Consider the following 22,535-nt stretch of genomic DNA (forward strand, 5'->3'; position numbering starts at 1 on the left):
TCATTCAATGCGTTTTCTTTATTTTCATGACTATTTGTAGATTGTCACTGAAGGCATCAAAATGATGAATGAACACATGTGGAGTTATGTACTTAATACAAAAGATGAAATAACTGAAAACAGACCTAAAAATTAGTGATCATCAATCTTCACCAAGACGTCACTTAAATGACATTCACGGTACCGGGGGGTCTTGTGAGATGACGCTGGTTGCTGCAAGATCATTATTATGAAAATATGACCGAGAGGAAGGCGAGAAACACTTTTTATTTCAACAGACTCTCGCGCCGTACCTTCCGTCAAAACTCTAAAGGCCGACTGCACATTTCCTATCTTCACAATAAAAGCCCTGCTTCATGCTGCCTGCGCTAACTAAATACAGAGTCTCGGAAAACTGGCGTGCACAAGCGATCCCTCAGAAAGCTGGCGTGCACATCACAAGCGATCCCTCAGAAAGCTGGCGTGCACATCACTTGTGCACGCCAGCTTTCTGAGGGATCGCTTGTGCACGCCAGTTTTCCGAGACTCTGTATTTAGTTAGCGCAGGCAGCATGAAGCAGGGCTTTTATTGTGAAGATAGGAAATGCACATCACTTGTGCACGCCAGCTTTCTGAGGGATCGCTTGTGCACGCCAGTTTTCCGAGACTCTGTATTTAGTTAGCGCAGGCAGCATGAAGCAGGGCTTTTATTGTGAAGATAGGAAATGTGCAGTCGGCCTTTAGAGTTTTGACGGAAGGGACGGCGCGAAAGTCTGTTGAAATAAAAAGTGTTTCTCGCCTTCCTCTCTGTCATTTTTTCATAATAATGAACTGGCAGCAGCCGGCGTCATCTCACAAGACCCTCGGGTGCCGTGAATGTCAATCAAGCAAGCTACGGAATTTGCCGCCAATGTTTTTCTTGTAAAGTGTATGGAAGCTGGATGAATTAGATGCCAAAAACCAACCACTTTCATGTGGTATTGTACAGAAAGGACAACTTTTTTTCTCCTCCATTTGAAAATGTGGGCGTTATCATCATTACTGTCTGATTCCAATCAATGCAAGTCATCAGAATCAGGTAATACACCAACTTATATTCTTGTCTTTGTGAAAGAAAGACATCTATATGTGTTACACATGCTTGTATTATCATTAAACACATTTAACTTGTTTACAAAAATGTCTCTTTCATAAATAAATAAATATAAATGATATATATAAATGAGGTAGATCCCCTCGAGTTGGTCAATTGAAAAGTAGCTCGCCTGCAGAAAAAGTGTGGGCACTCCTGGTCTAGTTTCTTCAAAATAGCCACCCTTTGCTCTAATTACTGTTTTGCACACTCTTGATGAGTTTCAAGAGGTGAAAGAGTTTTCATTCACAGGTGTCATGACTCTACTGAAATAGTCATGAAAATAAAGAAAACAAATTGAAATGAGAAGGTGTGTCCAATCTTTTTGGCCTGTACTGTACTTTCTCCATAGATGTCATTTTGACTACGTTATTGGAGGAGAGGGAATAACTTCAAAGAACTGCAAAAAACACATCGCAATGGAAGGCAGTTATCAGAAGAACTAAGTCTACTTAATTAAGTGTACAGAAGTATTCCACTTGATACACAGCCTTAAAAACACAAAGATTAAATACCTTTGGAACAAATTCGGATAGATAAAAAAACACAAAAGCCAAAGTATACCAATTGTAAAAGAATAACAAATAATGTCGCTGTTCTTCCTGTACTCGACAAAAAAACCCCCAAAAAAAACTACATGTTAATCGACATTGAAGCCTTTTTCAACAGTAGGTTATAATTTATAAAATTTAAATACAAAGTAACTCGAGAAGTCTGCATGGACTGAAGCACGTTAAGCTTTTAACACTGACCGACGGCATCAAATAAAAGAAAGTGAACAGAAAGAACTGTTTCAAAACAATGTTTGTTAATAATAGTTACCAAATGTTAATATTGTTACGATAATGACTTGGCTGTGCCTCAACTGCGAAAAATGCAGTACATTGTAAGTACCTACAGTGGGGCAAAAAAGTATTTAGTCAGCCACCGATTGTGAATGTTCTCCCACTTAAAATGATGACAGAGGTTTGTAATTTTCATCATAGGTACACTTCAACTGTGAGAGACAGAATGTGAAAAAAAAATCCAAGAATTTACATTGTAGCAATTTTAAAGAATTTATTTGTAAATTATGGTGGAAAATTGGTATTTGGTCAACCATTCAAAGCTCTCACTGATGGAAGGAGGTTTTGGCTCAAAATCTCACGATACATGGCCCCATTCATTCTTTCCTTAACACGGATCAATCGTCCTGTCTCCTTAGCAGAAAAACAGCCCCAAATCATGATGTTTCCACCCCCATGCTTCAAAGTAGGTGTGGTGTCCTTGGGATGCAACTCAGTATTCTTCTTCCTCCAAACACAACGAGTTGAGTTTATATGAAAATAGTTCTATTTTGGTTTCATCTGACCACATGACATTCTCCCAAACCTCTGCTGTATTATCCATGTATCCATTTTGGTATAAACTCAACTCGTCGTGTTTGGAGGAAGAAGAATACTGAGTTGCATCCCAAGAACACCACACCTACTGTAAAGCATGGGGGTGGAAACATCATGCTTTGGGGCTGTTTTTCTGCTAAGGGGACAGGACGATTGATCCGTGGTAAGGAATGAATAAAATGGGGCCATGTATCGTGAGATTTTGAGCCAAAACCTTCTTCCATCAGTGAGAGCTTTGAATGGTTGACCAAACACTTATTTTCCACCTTAATTTACAAATAAATTCTTTAAAATTCCTACAATGTGAATTCCTGGATTTTTGTTTTCACATTCTGTCTCTCACAGTTGAAGTGTACCTATGATGAAAATTACAGACCCCTGTCATCATTTTAAGTGGGAGAACTTGCACAATCAGTGGCTGACTGAATACTTTTTTGCCCCACTGTAGATATCGCACTTAAACCCGCCAAAATAGTGATGGACATATTGGTTTGGAGTAACAGGAGTGGTTACAATTCACTATTAAAAAGGAGAGAAGAATCTGGTCCACTAAACAATTGTAATTTCTCTCAAGTTTGCAACGGCAGCACATTTGGGACAAAACTGACGCAGTCAGGAACTAACTACATTGTACACACACAGTATACTTACTGAAGTGTACTGACAGAAGTATATTCCCTTTGAGACACAGTCAGTGTTTTTTTTTCTCTTATATTAACACAACCAGACCATGTTTTTGGCCTGAAAAGGACAAGTGCAAATATCAAAAAGCTGGTGGGTGAAAACATGAGGGCAACACAGCTGGTTTCTGCTTTTAAGGCCGCTTACTATTAAAAACAACAACACACACAATAAAAAACCTGATCTGGTTCAGACTTTACCTTTCACCATGTCCCGCCCAACTGCACACAGGTTAATGCTCGGACCAGGAGGCTGCAAAAAGGTTGTTTTGGATGTCAAACATTTGAATTATGAGCCGTGACTAGAGGAGGGGGAAAAAATCGACATAGAGGTACATTAGGTCTTCAAAAAAGTATGCAATTTGTTATTTTTATAGCCAGACCTGTGTGTTTACTTCCATACCTTACGGTTTCCTGACGTTTTCGGCTACAACTGTTGCCTTCCTCAGAGGTTGTCGAATTGTGAGGTGCCCAAAGACTCCCACCTACAGCTGTGACTCTCATAAACCTGCCAAACGACTACGTTTTCCTAAATGTATTTACTGCCAACAAAGTAAATATTACAGAAAAATACAAAGAAGCCCTTAAAACAATCCATCATCATTCTTGCAAACTTCCTCAAACCCTAAAAAAAAAACACTTTCCTTTGCCTTCCAATGCACATCCACAAAACCTAATAGTCACATTCAAGTTACACTATGTTGACTCAAGTAAATCCCACGGTGGACCAGTGGTTAGCATGTCAGCCTCACAGCCAGAAGATCTGGGGTCTCATTCTCTATTTAAACATCAGCATGGCGAATTAGGGACTGTAAATTGTCCATAAGGGAGAAGGTGTGTGAATGATTGGTTGTATAGGGCTTGAAAGTCCATCCATCCATCCATTTACTACCGCTTATTCCCTTTTGGAGTTGCGGGGGGCGCTGGCGCCTATCTCAGCTACAATTGGGCGGAAGGCGGGTACACCCTGGACAAGTTGCCACCTCATCGCAGTGCCAACACAGATAGACAGACAACATTCACACTCACATTCACACACTAGGGCCAATTTTAGTGTTGCCAATCAACCTATCCCCAGGAACCCACGGGGAGAACATGCAAACTCCACACAAAAAGTGTGACATGAAAACACATTGCATTGTGGGTCTAGCTGGACTCTAATAAGCGTATTAAAAGATGTTGTGCTTACGTTTTGTGTTTCATCTTTAACAAGTTCAAAACATGGTGCAATTGTGCAGCTTTGCTTCAGAAATAAAAAAAGGATTTGGTGAGATTTTCCTGATTTCCACCGTGAAAGCAAACCTGAGAGATGGCGAATAGCCTGGATAGCAGCCATGAAACAATCAAACATGACTTTTAAAGGGGAACATTATCACAATTTCAGAAGGGTTAAAACCAATAAAAATCAGTTCCCAGTGGCTTATTTTATTTTTCAAAGTTTTTTTCAAAATTTTACCCATCATGGAATATCCCGAAAAAAGGCTTTAAAGTGCCTGATTTTCGCTATCTGTAAATCCACCCGTCCATTTTCCTGTGACGTCACATAGTGACGCCAATACAAACAAACATGGCGGACGGAACAGAAAGATATAGCGACATTAGCTCGGATTCAGACTCGGATTTCAGCGGCTTAAGCGATTCAACAAATTACGCAGGTATTGAAACGGATGGTTGGAGTGTGGAGGCAGATAGCGAAAACGAAATTGAAGAAGAAACTGAAGCTATTCGGCGATCGCCTTCTAACCAACGATTGCATCTTTTGACCACTGGAGCAACTTAAAGCCGTCGATTGGTAAGTGTTTGTTTGGCATTAAATGTGGGTGGAGGGAAAGGCAGGATGCAAATATAGCTACAAATGTTCATACAGCTAGCCTAAATAGCATGTTAGCATCGATTAGCTGGCAGTCATGCCGTGACCAAATATGTTTGATTAGCACATAAGTCAATAACATCAACAAAACACACCTTTGTGATTTCGTTGACTTTATCGTTGGAAATGCATCTGCTTTGAGTGTCGCAGGATATCCACACATCTCTGTCGTAGCATCGCTATCGTCGGTAAAATGTGCAGAACAAACGAGGGACTTTCGCATCTTTTGACACTGGTGCAACTTGAATCCGTCGATTGGTATGTGTTTGTTTGGCTTTAAATGAGGGTGGAGGGAAAGGCTGGATGCAAATATAGCTACAAATGAGGCATAACGTTGCAATATGTACATACAGCTAGCCTAAATAGCATGTTAGCATCAATTAGCATGCCGTGCTAATCAATGCACACTCCACGTAAGTTGACTTGAATCCGTCCCTGATCGTGTCGTTACACCATCCGACAACACACCGACGAGGCATGATGTCTCCAAGGTACGGTAAACAGTCTAAAAAACGGAAAATAACAGAACTGATTTGACTTGTGTGTGTAATGTGTTTGAGAAAATGGCATTGCTTCCCGTTGTAATGTCACGGGTGAAAGGTCATCGCTCCGACAGCGAACAATTGAAAGGCGTTTAAATCGGCAAATTCTCCCTTTTAGAGTTCGGAAATCGGTTAAAAAAACATATGGTCTTTTTTCTGCAACATCAAGGTATATATTGACGCTTACATAGGTCTGGTGATAATGTTCCCCTTTAGCGCCATCTTCTGATACGTGTGATCACTGCATTTTCAGACGGGTAAATTTGAATCAAAGCGTATTTTATTCATATACACACGTAGCATTTAGTAGGCTGTTAGCGTTAGCCAAGCTGGCTGCGGGTGAGAAACAACGTATAGAATTTTGGAAAAGAGCCATTTTGTCTGTTTACTTTTAGTCTTGGGAAAGCACAAAAATGAATGAGTGTTATTTTTAGAGCAGTAGCGCAGTGATCAAAGTATTTAAAAGGCTGGGTACCCTCACTCCACTCTTACACAAAAGAGATGAGAGGCGTAGATTATGCACAATTTGAATGCATCCATCCATCCATTATCTTCCGCTTATCCGAGGTCGGGTCGTGGGGGCAGCAGCCTAAGCAGGGAAGCCCAGACTTCCCTCTCCCCAGCCACTTCGTCTAGCTCTTCCCGGGGGATCCCGAGGCGTTCCCAGGCCAGCCGGGAGACATAGTCTTCCCAACGTGTCCTGGGTCTTCCCCGTGGCCTCCTACTGGTTGGACGTGCCCTAAACACCTCCCTAGGGAGGCGTTCGGGTGGCATCCTGACCAGATGCCCGAGCCACCTCGTTTGGCTTTACTTTTGAGTTCCTCCCCGATGGCAGAGCTTCTCACCCTATCTCTAAGGGGGAGACCCGCCACACGGCGGAGGAAACTCATTTCGCCCGCTTGTACCCGTGATCTTATCCTTTCGGTCATGACCCAAAGCTTATGACCATAGGTGAGGATGGGAACGTAGATCGACCGGTAAATTGAGAGCTTTGCCTTCCGGCTCAGCTCCTTCTTCACCACAACGGATCGATTCAACGTTCGGATTACTGAAGACAATTTGAATGGAGGACAATAAAACTCGACCTCTTAAGGCCCAAGCCGTTTGTTTACATGGTTTTTTAATTTCTGCTTGCTATTTGGGCTTATTTGTATCCTAATTAGAATAAAAACTAAGAATCATCTTTTGATATGATATCAGTCCATAAATACGTACCCTTGTACTTCATGTGTAGCGACATGCCAATTGGAATTTTTACACTTTACTTTCCCAATTCCATTGTATGTTATATTCTTCTGACACCACCGGATAGCAGTAGAAGTGTCCACATAAGCGGCCATAAGGCCACAATTTTGGAGATACGAGCTAAAAGGTGCTGTCCACGCATGTGGCCACTAAGGCCTTTAGAGTTAACAGACTTTACATTCTGAAAACCTTCACCAGTTTAAAAAATGACTATCGACGAAATATATTGACAAGTTTGGCTTCGACAATGGCGGCAGTTTACTCAAATCTCTTGTCCATTGGACGGGCTCATATGGATCAATACCACCAATTTGACTTATTTTTTCCAGGTAGCGAGCCATTGGAGTAGAATACAGTTAGTCTCAGTGCGGCCCTTTAAATTTCTTATTTTGTACGATCCATTTTAATCTAGTTTGTTGCGCTCTCCCACATTTCCAAGGGTACAGTACAGCCATGTACCGGTAAACAAAACCTGTGTCCAGCAAAAAATGGTTTCCCAGCACCCACAATTCTTTGCAAAATCACATGCCCTTTCGAGCCCTATATGTGCCCGGTGGTTAGTCGGGATTTACATAGTACCTTGGTTTTCACACGCCTCACTTTTTGCTGTAATATATATGTACATATATATATATGTACATATATATATATGTACATATATATATATATATATATATATATATACATAATATATGCATAATATATATATATATATATATTATACATAATATATGCATAATATATATATATATATATGTATTATACATAATATATGCATAATATATATATATATATATATATATTATACATAATATATGCATAATATATATATATATATATATATATATATATATATATATATATATATATATATATATATATATATATATATATATATATATATATATATATATATATATACACACATGTATACTATATGCACCTACTCAGTGGCCTAGTGGTTAGAGTGTCCGCCCTGAGATCAGTAGGTTGTGAGTTCAAACCCCGGCCGAGTCATACCAAAGACTATAAAAATGGGACACATTACCTCCCTGCTTGGCACTCAGCATTAAGGGTTGGAATTGGGGGTTAAATCACCAGAAATGATTCCCGGGCGCGGCACCGCTGCCTCCCACTCTTAGGGGGTGATCAAGGGTGATGGGTCAAATGCAGAGAATAATTTCGCCACATCTAGTGTGTGTGTGACAATCATTGGTACTTTAACTTCATAATTCCATTTTCAACGTAAAATGTCACCTGAATTTTGCCTGGTTTTCATACAACCAAACATTGCACATAAACTATGTTGAGTGAACATTATTGACTTCATGAAATAACTTGTACGAAGGTGGCAAATGCGAGGCTCACCAACAAGACGGAAGGTAAAAGTTCATACATTTCATTCATAATTTATGTGTATTCCCCATTGTTTCTGCATGTACAATTATCCTCTGACATTTGTTCTTGTTTTTGGGTGTTCGGAACAAAGTCATTGGATTTACACTACTGAACTTGCTTTAGTTTTCGTGTCAATCAGTTTTCATCTGACCTCTTAGAACAGATTGACAAAAACCGAGGTACCGCTGTATAGAAAATGGATGGATGGATGACCCAAGTGTCCTTAAAGGCCTACTGAAATGAGATTTTCTTATTTAAACGGGGATAGCAGGTCCATTCTATGTGTCATACTTGATCATTTTGCGAATTTGCCATATTTTTGCTGAAAGGATTTAGTAGAGAACATCGACGATAAAGTTTGCAACTTTTGGTCGCTAATAAAAAAGCCTTGCCTGTACCGGAAGTAGCAGACGATGTGCGCGTGACGTCACGGGTTGTGGAGCTCCTCACATCCTCACGTTGTTTACAATCATGGCCACCAGCAGCGAGAGCGATTCGGACTGAGAAAGCGACGATTTCCCCATTAATTTGAGCGAGGATGAAGGATTTGTGGATGAGGATAGTGAGAGTGAAGGACGAGAAAAAAAAAAAAAAAGACAAGGCAGTGGGAGCGATTCAGATGTTATTAGACACATTTACGATGATAATACTGGAAAATCCCTTATCTGCTTCTTGTGTTACTAGTGTTTTAGTGAGATTATATAGTCGTACCTGAAAGTCGGAGGGGTGTGGACAAGGGGTGTGGTGACCGCCAGTGTCTCTGAGGGAAGCCACTTTTCTCGACGAGGCGAAGCGAAGGCAGCCGGTCGGGCCGGGCTGAGCTTTTCCCCCCCCTCCTCGACAACGGAAGCATCCCACGTTCAGGGGCGGCCGGTCGGAGGAGACAAGAGAGTCGCAGCTGTCTCTTTGACAGGTGCACGAGTAACGACGCAAGCTCCGCTCATGTCTACGGTAAGAGCCGACATATTACCACCATTTTCTCACCAACACCTGCCGGTTGACATGTGGTAGAGGACCTTGTTCGCTTGACCGCTCTGTTCCATAGTAAAGCTTCACCTTCGGGAATGTAAACAATGAAACACCGTCTGTTTGTGTTGCCGCAATACACCGCTTTCCACCAACAGCTTTCTTCTTTGTAGTCTTCATTACTAATTGAACAAATTGCAAAAGATTCAGCAACACAGATGTCCAGAATACTGTGTAATTATGCGATTAAAGCAGACCACTTATAGCCGTGATTGGTGCTGGAAGAAAATGTCCGCTACAATACGTGACGTCACGCGCACGCATCATCATACGCGTCATTATACCGCAACGTTTTCAATAGGATACTTTGCGGTAAATTTAAAATTGCAATTTAGGAAACTAAACCGTCCGTATTGGCATGTGTTTAAATGTTAATATTTCATCATTGATATATAAACTATCAGACTGCGTGGTCGGTAGTAGTGGGTTTCAGTAGGCCTTGAATCTTAATTCTTCACCTTAACAAGAATTTTTGGACGATTTCATCCTTCCAATTTGGGGGAAAGCTGCTTTCTGTTCCAAGACTGTTTTGTCAGTACTCCTACTTATCCATATAGTATCTTCCCCGTTTCACACACATCCAGAGCTTATCAATAAGGTAAGTACAACAAGCCTTTTGGAACACGCGCTAAGCCAAGGGTTTCCAAAGTGGGGCGTGGGGACTATCTTCGGCCCGCAGCTGGATTTTTATTGTCCCTCAGGGCGTATTCTATTCATAAAACTATACTTGAAACAAGAAAAAGTTGAAATACTGACTGGTTGAACAAGATAGCACACTAAGCGACCACTGCATCGTTCTTTGTATGTGTCTCTCAAGGGAAAATGTTTGGACTCTCCTGCACTAAAGAAATAACTAGAATAAATACTCGACATCCCTCAGATTGGCTGATAAACATAACCAAAAATATCCATTTACTTGCAACTTTGTCCAGAGAAATAAGGAGAATGGATGATACCAAATTATTTTTCAACCCCCTTGAAGACAAGTGGGAGTTATTTTCCTTGCAATATTGATGAGATTATCAATTTGCCAACACACGTCGACATACGCTGACCCATTTTTTGTGGGAAATTATCCCTTAAAACTTTATGTCGACACACAGTGGGGCAAACATGTATTCAGTCAGCCACCGATTGTGCAACTTCTCCCACTTAAAATGATGACAGAGGTCTGTAATTTTCATCATAGGTACACTTCAACTGTGAGAGACAGAATGTGAAAAAAATCCAGCAATTCACATCGTAGGAATTTTAAAGAATTGATTTGTAAATTATGGTGGAAAATAAGTATTTGGTCAATCATTCAAAGTTCTTACTGATAGAATGAGGTTTTGGCTTAAAATCTCACGACACATGGCCCCATTCATTCTTTCCTTAACACGGATCAATCGTCCTGTCCCCTTAGCAGAAAAACAGCCCCGAAGCATGATGTTTCCACCCCCATGCTTCACAGTAGGTGTGGTGTTCTTGAGATGCAACTCAGTATTCTTTTTCTTCCAAACACGACGAGTTGAGTTTATACCAAAATGGATACATGGATGATACAGCAGAAGATTGGGAGAATGTAATGTGGTCGGATGAAAATCGGCATGTTTGGAGGAAGAAGAACACTGAGTTGCATCCCAAGAACACCACACCTACTGTGAAGCATGGGGGTGGAAACATCATGCTTTGGGGCTGTTTTTCTGCTAAGGGGACAGGACGATTGATCCGTGTTAAGGAAAGAATGAATGGGGCCATGTATCGTAAGATTTTGAGCCAAAACCTCCTTCCAAAAGTGAGAGCTTTGAAAGGTTGACCAAATACTTATTTTCCACCATCATTTACAAATAAATTCTTTAAAATTCCTACGATGTGAATTCCTGGATTTTTTTTCTCACATTCTGCCTCTCACAGTTGAAGTGTACCTATGATGAAAATTACAGACCTCTGTCATCATTTTAAGTGGGAGAACTTGCACAATCGGTGGCTGACTAAATACTTTTTTGCCCCACTGTACGTGGTTGACTATAGTAAGTAGGTGGACGTTGACCTAAGTGGGGACTTTTTATCATGAGAAGTAAAACGGTGGACCAGTACTAGAGGCTCGACACAAATTTACATTTTAACAAATAAAAAGTTAAAAGGAAATAAAAAAAAGTGTTGTGCTTTAAAATCATGTCTTAAAAGGAGGATGTGCATCTCAAAAAAGCGGACATAAACTATATGCGGAAGATAGGAAATGGAAGTTTGATTCTCGTTATGGGGGTGGTCCTCTCCTCAACAGTCATCTGAACGTGGTGTGGCTTTTACAGTGACTTTTGTGCATCTTTGTTTGAGGTTTCCCCAGGGTGGTGGAGGCAATGCCAGCGAGGTGGGGTGAGCAGGAAGCGTTGGGCGACCTGCTGACTTTCTCACTCGTGCACCGATCATTGCCGGGAGGCTGTGGTTGCGCCTCAGACCATCTAGTAGGCTCCCGCTGCCTGGTGACACAAAGGTGGCCGAGTCCTGGTGTGACTCAGAGGCCTGGTGGACCTTGGTAAAGCCCAGGTGACGCAGTCTCTCCAACAAGCTGACGTTAAGCGGGTCCGGGAGTGGCCCGCGTGCCTGGTTTTCCTGCAGCGGACTGGGTAGGTCGGGATGAGGGGCACGGCCTAGATTCAAGCCATAAACATCTTGCAGAAACAGCTCCGCCGGCCTTGATGCCAGAAAATTGTCAACAGATTGCTGGCGGTACTCCGGTGAGTCGGGAGGCGTACCTGGGAGTAAGCGGAGAAGAGGCCGCTGGGGCGTGGGCTTTGGACAAGATTGGGCGGTTTCTGTGGAGACTTGTGCAGAAATGCCTCTCTCGAGGACCAACTTGGCCAAGCCACTGGCTGCCACAGCAGGGCGCCGAGTTTGAAAGGAGTCTCCAAGACTGAGTCGGCATGGAGTCAGAGGGGTACTTGGTCCAGTCCTCATAGAGCTGGGTGTATTGGCACTGAGGCACGACTGTGAACTAAGAAAAAAAAATACATGTGTTATTTTAACAAGATCCTGACTTTCTCAATAGGCACACGTGTACTTACACTTAGGACCTGATCTAGTAAGATCCAAATACTCCGTGCTAAACAGCATGTGCAAACTATAAAATTGTGTGTACTATTAGTGGGCCTGTGTTGTGGAATCTACTCAAACTGCATGTGCAATTAAATAACTGGTGCAGATCGCCCTATTTAAACAACATTTTTGCATGTGCGATGCGGCGTTCACCATGGGGACACTCATTTATTGCAGATTCAGGTTACTATGATCCTAACTGTGGTGTTTTGCTACGTTTCAAACATGCGGCAGACATGTGACACTTTTTCTCTGGATTTTAGAAGCAGTCCTGTAGTGCAGTGGTTCTCAAATGGGGGTACGCGTACCCCTGGGGGTACTTGAAGGTATACCAAGGGGTACGTGAATTTTTTTTAAAATATTCTAAAAATAGCAAGAATTCAAAAATACTTTAAAAATATATTTATTGAATAATACTTCAACAAAATATGAATGTAAGTTCATAAACTGTGAAAAAAAAAATACAACAATGCCATATTCAGTGTTGACAGCTAGATTTTTTGTGGACATGTTCCATAAATATTGATGTTGAAAATGTATTATTTTGTAAAAAAATGTTTAGAATTAAGTCCATGAATCCAGATGGATCTTTATTACAATTCCCAAAGAGGGCACTTTAAGTTGATGATTACTTCTATGTGTAGAAATCTTTATTCATAATTGAATCACTTGTTTATTTTTTAACAAGTTTTTAGTTGTTTTTATATCTTTTTTTCAAAATAGTTCAAGAAAGACCACTACAAATGAGCAATATTTTGCACTGTTATACAATTTAATAAATCAGAAACGGATGACATAGTGCTGTATTTTACTTCTTTATCTCTTTTTTTCAACCAAAAATGCTTTGCTCTGATTAGCGGGTACTTGAATTTAAAAAATGTTCACAGGGGGTACATCACTGAAAAAAGGTTGAGAACCACTGCTGTAGTGCATCCGGGATGTATTCACAGCGTTTCGCTTTTTCCACATTTTGTAATGTTACAGCTAGGGCTGGGCGATATATCGATATATACGATATATCGCGGGTTTGTCTTTGATTGATTGATTGATACTTTTATTAGTAGATTGCACAGTTCAGTACATATTCCGTACAATTGACCACTAAATGGTAACACCCGAATAAGTTTTTCCACTTGTTTAAGTTGGGGTCCACGTGAATCAATTCATGGTACAAATATATACTATCAGCATAATACAGTCATCACACAGGTTAATCATCATAGTATATACATTGAATTATTTACATTATTTACAATCCGGGGGGTGGGATGAGGAGCTTTGGTTGATATCAGTACTTCAGTCATCAACGATGGCATCAACAGAGAAATGGACATTGAAACAGTGTAGGTCTTATTTAGTGGGATATGTACAGCCATCAGAGAACATAGTGAGTTCAGATAGTATAAGAAGAAGTATATACATTAGAAGTACATTTGGTTATTTCCATTAGGTTATTTGTAATCCGGGGAGATGAGATGTGAATGGAGGAGGGTATTAGTAAAGGGTTGAAGTTGCCTAGAGGTGTTGTTTTAGAGTAGTTTTGAAGGAATATAGAGATGCACTTACTTTTACACCTGTTGGGAGTGCATTCCACATTGATGTGGCATAGAAAGAGAATGAGTTAAGACCTTTGTTAGATCGGAATCTGGGTTAAACGTGGTTTGTGGAGCTACCCCTGGTGTTGTGGTTATGGCGGTCATTTACGTTAAGGAAGTAGTTTGACATGTACTTCGGTATCAGGGAGGTGTAGCGGATTTTATAGACTAGGCTCATTGCAAGTTGTTTTACTCTGTCCTCCACCCTGAGCCAGCCCACTTTGGAGAAGTGGGTTGGAGGGAGTTGTGATCTGGGTTAGAGGTCTAAAAGTAAACCGATCTAGCTTGTTCTGGGATGTTTGGAGTCTAGATTTGAGGGTTTTGGAGGTGCTGGGGTACCAGGAGGTGCAAGCGTAATCGAAAACAGGTTGAATGAGAGTTCCCGCTAGAATCTTCAAGGTGCTTTTGTTGACCAGAGAGGAGATTCTGTAGAGGAATCTCGTTCTTTGGTTGACATTTTTGATTACCTTGGTGGCCATTTTATCGCAGGAAAGATTAGCCTCTAGAATGGAACCTAAGTAGGCGATCTCATCTTTCCTGGTGATAACAATGTCACCCACTTTTTTAGTGAAGTCACTAGGTTGATATGGGACCCAAATATGATGGATTCCGTTTTACCTAAATCTATGGATAGCTTGTTGTCAGCGAGCCAGGTGCAAATATTAAAGAGTTCAGCACTGAGGATTTGTTCCACCTGTGACTTGTCCTATAAGTCAGTGGTTCCCAACCTTTTTTCAGTGATGTACCCCCTGTGAACATTTTTTTAATTCAAGTACCCCCTAATCAGAGCAATGCATTTTTGGTTGAAAAAAAAGAGACAAAGAAGTAAAATACAGAACTATGTCATCAGTTTCTGATTTATTAAATGGTATAACAGTGCAAAATATTGCTCATTTGTAGTGGTCTTTCTTGAACTATTTGGAAAAAAAGATATAAGAATAACTAAAAACTTGTTGAAAAATAAAAAAGTGATTTAAATATAAATAAAGATTTCTACACATAGAAGTAATCATCAACTTAAAGTGCCCTCTTTGGGGATTGTAATAGAGATCCATCTGGATTTGTGAACTTAATTTTAAACATTTCTTCACAAAAAAATAAATCTTTAACATCAATATTTATGGAACATGTCCACAAAAAAATCTAGCTTTCAACACTGAATATTGCATTGTTGTATTTCTTTTCACAGTTTATGAACTTACATTCATATTTTGTTGAAGTATTATTCAATAAATATATTTATAAAGGATTTTTGAATTGTTGCTATTTTTAGCGTATTTCAAAAAAATCTCACGTACCCCTTGGCATACCTTCAAGCACCCCCAGGGGTACACGTACCCCCATTTGAGAACCACCGCATTAAGTTATTCAGCAGCTATAAAATTATCAAATAATATTGCTGAAGAGACAGTAGGTCTGATATTTTTGACAGTTCATACTGTATATGTTGGCAAGCATACACGGGACAAAGCTTCAGGGCGATCACCTCCTTTCTCACAGATATTTCTGCAAGACTAACAGTTTGCACGTCCTTTCTAGACGTACTAAATAAAGACGCAAAACGGTTCCCGCAGTGCAGTATTAGTCTTGATAAATCACTGTGTGTGCTAAATAATTAGATTTTCTCCTTCCAATACTGTGGGTGCTCTGATGATCACAATATATCCCTAATAGATTGCACTCTCTATTTGCACACAAATTTAGTGAATCAGCTTTGCGTTTACGATTAAGTTTGCACATGTTTTATTACACGCAAACCTTTTAGTAGATTAGTCTCTTGATCTTTTAAGTGCATAAGTGTTTAAAGTATGAAGAGAAGTACAGTATAATGCAGTGAACTGTCAGTACTTCGAAGCTGCCTTTAAAATGTCAAAATGGAAAAGGCGTAATGATGGATATTTAAAACCAGGGACAGAATTTGGATTGCAGAAGTGTGGAGGCCACAACTGGTTTACAAACTTGGGCGTGGCCTGTTCTTGCTTGTAATATCATATATTTTCGCATTCATTTTCATTCTGTATATGGTTTCCGTTATGCTGACAGTTTTCACCAGATTTTGCAAATTGTTAAAATTTTTCAGCAAGCATTGCAGTGTCATCTGCATATGTCAAGATATTAAGGTTTTGACAGTTTATAAAAACGCCTCTCAGGTTTCAATACGTTTTAAATGTTTGTTCACTTCAGTATAGATTCTAAACAGGGGTGAGGGATGCAATACATGGTTGTCACACACGTCTCTTTTCGAGTATTGCATTGGAAAAGCAGTCAACACCACACTGTCAAAGTTTGTGCATTCAAGAACTAAATTCAGTGTACCATATTTCCTTGAAATGCCGCCGGGTATATAGTATGCGACTGCCTAGAATTACTGCCGGGTCAAACTCGTTTCGCAAAACAATTAGCGCATGCTTAGTATTACCGTCGGCTCAGGATTAACGCCGGGTCAAACTCGTTTCGCAAAATATTATTTGTATTAGGGCATGTCTAGAATTTCCGCCGGGTCAAACTCGATTCGCAAAATAATTAGCATATGCCTAGAATTTCCACCGGGTAAAACTCGTCACGTCATGAGCGACACTTCACCTGTCATCATTTTCAAAATGGAGGAGGCTGATTTCAATAATTTGAAATCGCATAAAGGGAAGAAGATTAAGAGCTATTCAGTAGGATTTAAGGTCCAAGCTATTAAATATGCTAAAAAGAACAGTAAGCAGCTATGTTTTATTAATATACCGTAGCTGCGTGTGTCAAATATGAGTCATTAAATGACTCCCACCTCCTGGTGGTAGAGGGCGCTCGTGATCCTTCTTGCGACTACTCGGCTGCAGAAGAAGTGACAACAAGCATCAAGAGTGAGCAGCATTTATTTTTTCCTCTCGGTTACACTTTTAATATGGAGGATTACATATCTAAAATAAAACAGTTTTCTAAACTGGACTTTCAATCGAAGCAGGAGGTAATAAAGGAAGATCTCCATCGAGACAGAGAGACTTTTAAAACTGAAGAAAGATACGGAAGACTTCTATAAACAAGTTATCGATGCTTTTTATCAGAAGGAGCTGCGCATGGACTTCACCGATAAGTAAAGGTAAGACAATAATAAAGTTTTTTTTAATTAAATGTGCTTTTCATGATGGTATCCTTACATCACACTCAAATTTATAAGCACAGTCCTAAATTTACCGCATGTCTTTGGTAAGCGCCGGAGTGAGAAGAGGTTTTGAATTAATTAGCTCCCCGGCGGCAATTCAAGGAAATACGGTACTCAGTATACAAAGTGTACCGACGGAAGTATTTCTTTTGAGACACAGAAGTTGATATTTTGATGAAGACTGACCTTGCAGTGACTTGTGTGATGTCACTCGGGTGCAGGATGCGACACATGGTGAATGTGAAGGTGGAGAATGTGGAACTCTGACACTTGACGGGATTTTGAACTGCAGACAAACAAGAAATGAACATAAGTATAGATATAGATTTCTTGATACATTAAGTGACTGAGCCAAATCATGAAGTAGCAAAACCGTGTACATTTTATGACCGTACTTCCATATACACACATACAGTTGTGGTCAAAAGTTTACATACACTTGTAATGTCACGGCTGTCTTGAGTTTCCAATAATTTCTACAACTCTTATTTTATTATGATAGAGTGGTTGGAAAACATACTTTTTGGTCACAAATAACATTCATGAAGTTTGGTTCTTTTATGAAATTATTGAGGGTCTACTGAAAATGGGACCAAATCTGCTGGGTCAAAAGTATACATAAAGAAATGTTATTATTTGGTTACATGTTCCTTGGCAAGTTTCACTGCAATAAGGTGATTTTGGTAGCCATCCACAAGCTTCTGGTTGATTTTTTGACCACTCCTCTTTGACAAAATTGGTGCCATTCGGCTAAATCTGTTGGTTTTCTGCCATGGACTTGTTTCTTACCATAAATTGATTTACGTGGACTCCGACTTAGTTGAAAAACTTATTCGGGTTTTACCATTTAGTGGTCAATTGTACGGAATATGTACTGTACAGTGCAATCTACTAATAAAAGCTTCAATCAATCAATCTTCAGCATTGTTTAAGTCAGGACTAGCCTGATTTAGCCATTCCTTTACCATTTTTGATGTGTGTTTGGGGTCGTTGTCCTGTTAGAACACCCAACTGCGCCCAAGACCCAACCTCCGGGCTGATGATTTTAGGTTGTCCTGAAGAATTTGGAGGTAATCCTCCTTTTTCTTTGTCCCATTCACTCCCTGTAAAGCACCGGTTCCATTGGGAGAAAAACAGGCCCAGAACATAATACTACCACCACCATGCTTGACGGTAGGAATGATGTTCCTGGGATTAAAGGCCTCACTCTTTCTCTTCCAAACATATTGCAGGGTAGTGTGGCCGAACAGCTCAATTTTTGTTTCATCTGACAACAGAACTTTCCTCCAGAAGGTCTTATCTCCATCCATGTGATGTCAGATTAAACAAAAATTGAGCTGTTTGGCCACAATGTTCGAACTGCTCCCACAGTGGAGTGTTTCAAGTCTCGTCTTAAGACCCACCTATATTCTTTGGCTTTTAACACTATGTGAGTTGTGTGGTCCTCTGTGTTTTAAAATTTGTATTTTTATTTATTGTTTTCATTGGTTTTACCCTTTAAAATCGTTTTTAAATCATATTTATTTTAATATTTATCTATTTGGTTTTTATTCAGTCATTGATGGAGCTAAGGATAGTATTTGAATCTTGTTTTTAATATTTTGTGCAGCACTTTGGAAACATTTTTGTTGTTTAAATGTGCTATAAATAAAGTGGATTGGATTGGATAAAATAAAAGTTGTTTCAGATGATGCATGCAATTGAAGCGGATGATGTCGATGGCCCTCAAACTGTCAAACTGGCGTTGACATAAGCGGTTGTCTGTCAGTCTGTCTTTCCCATGACGTCGGGGGGATAACTGCGATTAAGAAGCAGCCGGTCCGCGCCAGTTCCCACGGTCTTTAATGGCCGTCAATAGCTCTGGAGTCAATAGGTCTGTCCATGTCTTGATGTTGTCTGTCCAGGATATCCGTGGTCTTCCTCACTTCCTTCCACCGTCTAGTGTGCCCCGCATGATGATGGTCTTGCACAGGGTGTCGTGGTGGCATGTGTGGCCGAGCGAAGCTAATTTCCTTCTTTTGACTGTAGCGAGCATAGGTTCTTGGTAACCAACGAGTCTTTCGACTTCACCTCGCACATGCTAATTGGTTTTGTGTTTGTGGTATGTTATCTTGAGTATTCTTCTGAGGCATTTGTTTTCAAAGACTTGTATTTTTCGTTCTGATTCTACCAGGAGCGTCCAGGTTTTGCATCCCTATTGTAATATTGATGTTATTAGGGATTTGTAAAGTTTGAACTTTGTCTTGAAGTTGATGATGCTTTTCCATATTTTGGTCATTGTTGCTGTTGCTGTGGTGATTCGAATGCGGATTTCTGCATGGTATGTGCCTATGTGGCATCTTTGGCCAGTGTTACTCTGACATATTTAAATTTGGACACTTCCTCCAGTTGGGGCGGCATAGCTCGGTTGGTAGAGTGGCTGTGCCAGCAACTTGAGAGCTGCAGGTTCGATTCCCGCTTGTGCCATCCTAGTTACTGCCGTTGTGTCCTTGGGCAAGACACTTTACTCACCTGCTCCCAGTGCCACCCACACTGGTTTAAATGTAACTTAGATATTGGGTGTCACTATGTAAAGCGCTTTGAGTCACTTGAGAAAAGCGCTATATAAAATATAATTCACTAATTCACAGTTGTTCACCATCCATCATTATGTTGGACTGTGAGTTATTTGATGTGTTCACCAGTAACTTTGATTTGGCTGTGCCTACCTCCATTCCATAGGCACCAGCTGCTGTGCATTATTTGTTTTTAAGGTCCTGCAGTTCGGAGTTTGAGCCTGCAGGAGGTCGATATCATCTGCAAAACGTAGATTGCAGATGGGCCTGCCATTTATTGATATTGTAGTCTAGTGCTTGTGTAGGGCTTCCAGCATGATTCTCTCTAGGAATAGATTGAACAAGATGGGGGAGAAAATACATTCTTGCCTGACACCTACAGTGGTTCGGAACAACAATTCTATTTATTGTTAAAGAGCCCCGCATTGGTAGCTTTGTCACAGAGGGCCTAGCTGACTTGTATGAGCCCATTTTCCATATTGAATTATTTTAGTGTGTGCCAGAGCCCTTTGTGCCATACACGATCGAATGCCTTTTTGAAATCAATGAAGTTGTGGAACAGGTCTCTCTGATGTGTTTTTCAATGAAAAACACATGCGGTTGTAGACATATCCAAAACCAGAACTATCAATGCTTTGCACAGATACTGGTACATGTGACTTTGTCAAGAGACATAGGCAAATTAATGATGTAACGGTAGTGGCTGTGGTAGAATCAGAGTTAGTACTGCCATGCTTTTATTTTGAGCTTCAAAATTTTACGCTTCATTTGGAATGAACAGCAAGTCATTGTGCACACATTTTAATGTTATGTAACTCGACAGTTATGTTTCTGCTCAGTGATAATGACGTTAACAACACAACACATGTTGACACAAAAAATTCCCTTTTTCACAGAAACCGATTTTATTTAAAAGTGGTCAATTAAGTAAGTCAAATTAAGCAGACACTTTTATTGGTTTGTCGACATAAACAAGACTTTAAAGACTTTAAAATGTATATTTTGGTCACACTGTGTTCCATGTTGACTTTAACGAGCCATAAGAATATAAAGAACAATTGATAAAATAATGTATGTTTCATACATTAGTAAGTAGTTCATTTCAAACATAATTTTATATTATTTTGACATTAACATTGCATATTAATTTGGTAGTAAATTAAATTAATGAACATTAAAGTCATTTGGAACCCAAAAGAGTTGTCTCTTTTTAGGGAGCAACGTCTAAAGGAACTTGTTCTCTTAAGAAAGATTAAATTGCTGTCACAACTCAAAATACTACAACAAAATTTTGGCATTTACCTGAGGAAGATGCACTCGATTGAACTGTTGCTGTGGACACGTCTGAAAAAAGGTGAGTTGATGAGCTGGAGGTCTCAGCCACATTAGAAGACAATGGCCAGGCCGGAAGGAAAGAAGTGGCAGGAAGATGTGTGTTTGACTGCGTTCGGTCCTTCTTTTCCTCCGGTGTAGATGAACAGTGCACTTTGAAGACAATGCCCCCTTCTTCCTCTTCTTCCTCCTGCTCTTTACCTCTCTCTGCTGCACCTTTCTCCAAGAAATCAGCCTCCCTTTTCTCTCCCTGCACTTCATTTTCCTCATCTTCTTCCATGTCACTGAGGCGGTAGACAAAATCCTGGGCAAGTGGGCGGAACCCCTTGGTGACAACGCCTGGGTGTGGGTCTAGGATGGTGGCGAGGTGGGGTTTGGCAAGCTGCTGCCAGTGATGGAGCGTCAGTGAGCCTGAAGACAGAAGGTCGAAAGTATAAATACAAGCAGGTAGACCAAGTCAAGTTGTAGCTCTTGGTGGTTACCCTCGATGGGCTTGACAATTTGAAGCTTCTCTGGTAAGAAGGTCCTGAAGAGGCTGGAACCTACAGAGAGTTCAGACAGGTTGGAAAAGGAGGAGAATGAGCTGCTCATTGGTGAGCTGCAGCTGCTTCCTGCCTCCTGAGCCTCTGCCTTTGCCAGGGACTGGTGCTTCTTCTCACGCTCTGCCTTGAAGAACTGGTGTTCAGACAAGAAGTTCTGCCGTCGCAGTGACAAGCGACGAAGAGCTTTTGTGAGGTCATTTCCACCTGGAGAGCCTGGCTGCCCCATGGGAACCTCGTCCCTTTCAAACAAAAAAGTTGATTGGTAAAAACATAAAAATACAACTTGTATGTTATTTTTGGCTCTGTCTTACCCCTGAGCAGACTCGAACGGCTGTGTAGTCATCACCAGAGAGTTCTGACGAGAGCCAGGAATTGGAGGGGTGGCCGAACTTGGCCGGGATGTTGAGGCGTTGACGGAACGGACTGTCTGGAAAACTTTCTTCTGGGAGATTCTGGAGTTGATGGCCCATTAGATATTAGAATGAACATGAGTAGCTAGCTACCTTACTGCATAAAAGCTACATACTACAGCAGTGATCAAAGAATGTTTAAGTGAAACATGTTTAAGACATGTCCCGTTTATGTCGATGAAGTGATGCGTGGTTTGAAACATCCAGGAAGGATCCACAGTGTTATTGACACTGACCTCTTACTCTTCACTCTTTCTTCAGTTCAACACAAAGAAGATTAATCAACAAGGTAAAGTGGATTTATTTTATTTGTGTTTGTGTTAAAGGAATTGTGTGATTTCAAACTGTGATTCCGCCACAGGGCTAGTGACATTGTGTGTGCCTTTGGCAGCTGCACAGGCAGAGGGAAAGTTCAGATGTCATTTCTTTTGCTTTGTTTTTCAATACAAAGTTGATCCCACACCCCTTTTTTATGTATATTTGATTTACAGTACTATATAGCACTTTATATTGTGTTTAAAGTGTACAAACCTTAAGTAAAATTTTGACTTCTGACGAGGCTGGAACCCATTACTAATGTTTATATTGTTTCTTACCGAGAGATGTACAAACGTTTTT

The 22,535-nt window shown here is 40.4% G+C and overlaps 1 protein-coding gene across 1 annotated transcript in view; it reads right to left on the reverse strand.

The window, feature by feature from the left end:
* Positions 1 to 11,202: 11,202 nt before the first annotated feature.
* The window catches only part of trak2 (trafficking protein, kinesin binding 2), a 45,534-nt gene continuing 34,201 nt past the window's right edge, over positions 11,203 to 22,535 (reverse strand). Inside the window, exons 12-16 of the mRNA XM_061904716.1 lie at positions 21,819 to 21,959; positions 21,448 to 21,746; positions 20,936 to 21,376; positions 17,265 to 17,364; positions 11,203 to 12,231 (exon numbers count right to left, since the gene is read on the reverse strand). Coding sequence (XP_061760700.1) covers positions 11,514 to 12,231; positions 17,265 to 17,364; positions 20,936 to 21,376; positions 21,448 to 21,746; positions 21,819 to 21,959 — 1,699 coding nt within the window. The 3' untranslated portion in view covers positions 11,203 to 11,513. The remainder of the gene's footprint in view (positions 12,232 to 17,264; positions 17,365 to 20,935; positions 21,377 to 21,447; positions 21,747 to 21,818; positions 21,960 to 22,535) is intronic.

This window comes from Nerophis ophidion, linkage group LG06 (assembly GCF_033978795.1).
Source record: "Nerophis ophidion isolate RoL-2023_Sa linkage group LG06, RoL_Noph_v1.0, whole genome shotgun sequence".
In the NCBI taxonomy this organism is placed as follows: Eukaryota; Metazoa; Chordata; class Actinopteri; order Syngnathiformes; family Syngnathidae; genus Nerophis; species Nerophis ophidion.